The sequence below is a fragment of the Humulus lupulus genome, chromosome 9 (assembly GCF_963169125.1).
Source record: "Humulus lupulus chromosome 9, drHumLupu1.1, whole genome shotgun sequence".
NCBI classification, from domain to species: Eukaryota; Viridiplantae; Streptophyta; class Magnoliopsida; order Rosales; family Cannabaceae; genus Humulus; species Humulus lupulus.
The window spans coordinates 52,010,148-52,014,751 of NC_084801.1; the positions used below are offsets into that span (position 1 = coordinate 52,010,148).

The window sequence follows — 4,604 nt, forward strand, 5'->3', positions numbered from 1 at the left end:
CCGAAAGTGTTTCCTGAGGATCTTCCAGGGATACCCCCAGACCGAGAAGTCGAGTTCGAGATCGAGTTGATTCTGGGCACCGCACCTATTTCAAAGGCACCATACTCGATGGCACCAGTAGAGCTTAAAGGATTTATATGACCAAGTCATTCTCCTTGGGGAGCCCCGGTACTATTCATGAAAAAGAAAGACGAATCCATGAGAGTTTGTATAGACTACCATGAACTCAACAAATTGACAATGAAGAGCCGATACCCATTGCCTAGAATTGATGATCTATTCGATCAACTATAGGGACCATCAGTATTCTCAAAGATCGACTTGAGATATGAGTACCACCAGTTGAAGGTCAAGAAATCGGATATTCCCAAGACCCCATTTTGAACTCCGTATGGCCACTACATGCTCGTGGTGATGTCTTTTTGACTCACCAATGTGCCGATGTCATTATGGATCTTATGCATAGGGTACTGGGTGAGTATCTAGACCAATTCTTGATCGTGTTTATAGATGATATACTCGTATACTCACGAAACCAAGAAGAACGCACTCAACATCTGGAACTAATCTTACAGCAATTGCGTGAGAAAAAGTTGTATGCCAAATTCTCCAGGTTCAAATTCTGGTTGACTTATGTGAGTTTTCTAGGACACGTGGTGTCAGGAGACAGGCTTGCAGTCGATCTGGAAAAAATTGAGGCGATGAAACAATGCAAAGCCCCAAAGAACACACAAGAGGTCTACAATTTCTTAGGTTTGACAGGATATTACAGGCGCTTTGTGGAGGGTTTCTTCAAAATAGCTAAACCTATGACTGCACTGACCCAGAAGAACATCAAGTTTGAGTGGATAGACAAGTGTAAACAGAGTTTTCAACAATTAAAAATCGAATTAACAACTGCTCCTATGCTCACTATCCCAAAAGGCACAGAGGTTTATGCCATTTACAGTGATGCATCAGGTCAATGACTCAGAGTAGTGTTGATGCAACACGGGAAGGTGAACGCATATGCCTCCCGAAAACTGAAAAATTCCGAGAAAAACTATCCAACTCACGACTTGGAGTTAGCAGTGGTAGTGTTTGCATTGAAGATCTGGAGACACTATCTCTACGTGATCCATTACAACATATACATGGATCACAAGAGTCTGAAATATTTCTTCACCCAGAAAGAGTTAAACATGAGACAATGGAGGTGGTTAGAATTTTTCAATGATTACGATTGTGATATATTGTACCATCCAGGCTAGGCTAATAAAGTAGTCGACGCATTGAGTCGGCAACCAATGGCTTATGTAATTTTGGTGAAAGAAATACCCTAAGAACTACAAACCAATATATCCAAATTGGATTTGGAGATAGTAGTGGGAAGATTGGAAAAGTTATCCGTGCAACCCACGATCATGGAAGCGATCCAATGGTGACAGATCGCAAATCGAAGGGTGACAGCTTGCAGATCGATGAAAGCCATGCGACCAGGGTTTCAGTTCTCAGAAGATGGAAGGTTGGGTTTCAAGGGCAGAATATTCGTGCCCGATGATGAGGAGATGAAGAGGCAAGTATTTTATGAGGCTCGTAATACTCTTTATGCTATGTATCCGGGAACCACTAAGATGTATCAGGATCTCAAAAGATGATTTTTATGGGTAGAAGTAAATAGAGATGTAGCAGAGTACGTGGCACATTGTTTGACGTGTCAACAAACCAAAGCGGAGCATCAGTGAACCACAAGGTTACTGTAGACGCTAGAGATCCTTGAGTGGAAATGGGAAATGGTCACCATGGACTTTATTACCGGGTTACCACACACTCTGAAGGGGCACAATGCTATCTAAGTTATCATGGATAGATTGACAAAATCCTCTTATTTCTTACCCATTAAGACAATAAACAGTGTAGATAAGTTGGCAGACTTGTACATTGTTGAGATAATGCGATGACATGGGGTTCCCATCTCTATAGTGTCCGATCATGATGGACGATTTACCTCTGCATTTTGGAAAAGAATGCAAATGAGATTGGGAACTAAACTCAATTTTAGTACTGCCTTCCATCCATAGACCGATGGCCAGAGCGAACAAACAATTCAGACCTTGGAAGATATGTTGAGAGCTTGAATGCTGGATTTTCAATGTTCGTGGAGTGTAAAACTTCTATTAATTCAGTTCACCTACAACAATAGCTATCATGAATCGATAAAAATAGCTCCATATGTGGCACTATACAGAAGAAAGTGTCGATCTTCAATCCACTGGCATTAGACTGGTGAGAGGAAATTCTTGGGATCAGAAGAGCTAGACCAAGCGACAGAAGACATTAGATCAATCTGTCAATGGTTGCAGAGCTCTATAGATCGACAATGCAAATATGCTAATCATCGTCAAAGACCATTAGAATAAGAAGTTGAGGACAAGGAACTATTAAAGATCTCTCCACTAAGAGGAGCAATGAGGTTCAGGAAAAAGGGCAAATTGAGCCCTAGGCACACATGATCGTATGACGTTCTAAAACGCATTGGGATGGAAGCTTACTGACTAGCCCTTCTGCCCGCATTCTCTAGAGTTCACGATGTATTTCATGTGTCAACCTTAAAGAAGTACGTGAACGGCCTCACTCATCTGCTAAGTTACGATGAACTTAGCGTAGATCCTCAGCTAAGCTATGAGGAAAAATCGGTCATGATTCTGGATTGGAAAGATAAGGTGTTAAGGAATAAAACTATACCATTGGTAAAGGTGCAGTGGTTTGACCACAACATTGACGAGGCGACCTAGGAGAGGGAAGCTAAGATGCAGGAGAGGTACTCCCATCTGTTTTGAGTTTCAGGGACGAAACTCTTATAAATTGTAGTTATTGTAACATCCCGTGTTTTGAACACCGCTAGTAGTCGGTTGGAGCCGGTGAAGAATTATGTGAAATATTATTCGATAAATAAAATTATGTGAAATTATGTTATTTCGTGAATATTATAGTCGTTGTGCTAATTTGGTAAAGGGTTTAGGCCTATGCAAAGAAAATTGGTCTTGGACAGAGGGGCAAACCCTAATAACAGAAAAATCTCGGATTAGGTAAATTGAGGAATACTATGACATAAAAATATTTGGCAACTCGGATTGTATAGTCGAGCCAATAAAATTACGAAAAATTGATTAAGGATTTAATTCTAGTCTACTGGGCTCAAGAATTGAAATTCTTGCCCGAGCCTCCAAGGGATTTTTGGTCAATTTGAGTAAAATACCAAAATTATGTGTTATGTGACAAAATTTTATTTTTTGCAATATTTATTTTATTTAATTAAACTTGGAGATATTTGAAAACTATATGGTAAAAATTTGGTTAAATTAGAAAGTGAAATTACTAAAGGGCCCTTGAGTTCATTAGAAGTGAGTTAAAGGAACAAGGGAATTTTAATCATTTCTAAAGGTTGAGAGAGAGTGTGATGGGCGGCTAGGCTATGCCCTAGGGTACTCAAGCGTCTAGGACACCTGCCCTAGGAAGAGTAAGAGACTTACCCACTCATTGGCTAAACCCCAATCAATCCCTCTTACACATCGAATTATATTATTTTTATTTTTTAAATTTCATTTTTTTCCTCAAGAAACAAAAGAACTCTCTCCATTCCTCTCCCCAAAACCGAGAGCTCCCCAAGCCTTCATGGCAGCATTTCTTTCCTCTCCTCAAGCCTAGGCACTCACTCTTGATGGAAAGAGAACCTCAAGGAAGACTAGTGTAAAAGTAAGTCTGAAACCTTGTCACGTTGTTTCTCTTCTTCTTCAAATCTAAAACTCTAAGGGGTAGATATGCATGCATGAGATCTAATGGCCATACAAGGCATGGATCTTGTACTCTAGGGTTCAAGAGAGGTTGATCTAGGAGAATCTCAAAGTTTGAAGCTTTTTGGTGATCTAGTGAAAACAAAGGTAAGAGTTCTAGAGTTTTTATGTTTTTCCACTAATCTCTGTCTTCTACCCTAACATTCTGTTAAAAATCTGCATGTTGAACTATTGGGGAATGGTTTGAGTGTATAGAACACCAGGAGGAAGTTTGAAAAGCTAAGGGAACCTCATCTCCAATCTAGAACCATGAAGGGTAGATTTTTAGTTAGTTTTTGAGTTGTTTTTGGTCATTGATGTTAGATATGGTTGTATAGGTTGTTTTTTTGGTTTTTGAAGTTTATTTTATGTTTGAGGGTTAGCTTGGTTGATTTTTTTATTTGCATGCATGCATGTGGGTAGGGTTTTGCTAGTTTTGTTTATTTTGCAAAAATGTGTAAAAATGCATGCTGCCATATTTTCGTGGTCTGACTTCCAATGGGTCAGATCGTACCTAACTACATCTGTGTGGGGAAATAATTTGTATGGTTGCATAGTTCTAGATGATTACTTGACTTTAGGCTTCAAAAAATAAAAAAAAATGTGTTTTCAAACCTAAGTTATGAACTTTTTTCCATCTTGATGCAATCTGGAAAATTTCTCGGCAGCATGCACTGCCCAGATTGTTTTACATATTGAACACGTTTTACAGAACCAAAAGCCATGAAGTTTGGTAATCTGTTAGTTTAAATATGTATAAGGATCACAGAAAATATTTAGAGGAATGAAAAA

General features: G+C 39.2%; 1 protein-coding gene across 1 annotated transcript; it reads left to right on the top strand.

The window, feature by feature from the left end:
• Positions 1–449: 449 nt before the first annotated feature.
• LOC133799711 (uncharacterized mitochondrial protein AtMg00860-like) lies at positions 450–968 on the top strand. Its single transcript, XM_062237713.1, has one exon. It carries the CDS (start codon positions 450–452, stop codon positions 966–968), a length of 519 nt encoding a protein of 172 aa, XP_062093697.1.
• The last annotated feature ends 3,636 nt before the right edge of the window (positions 969–4,604 follow it).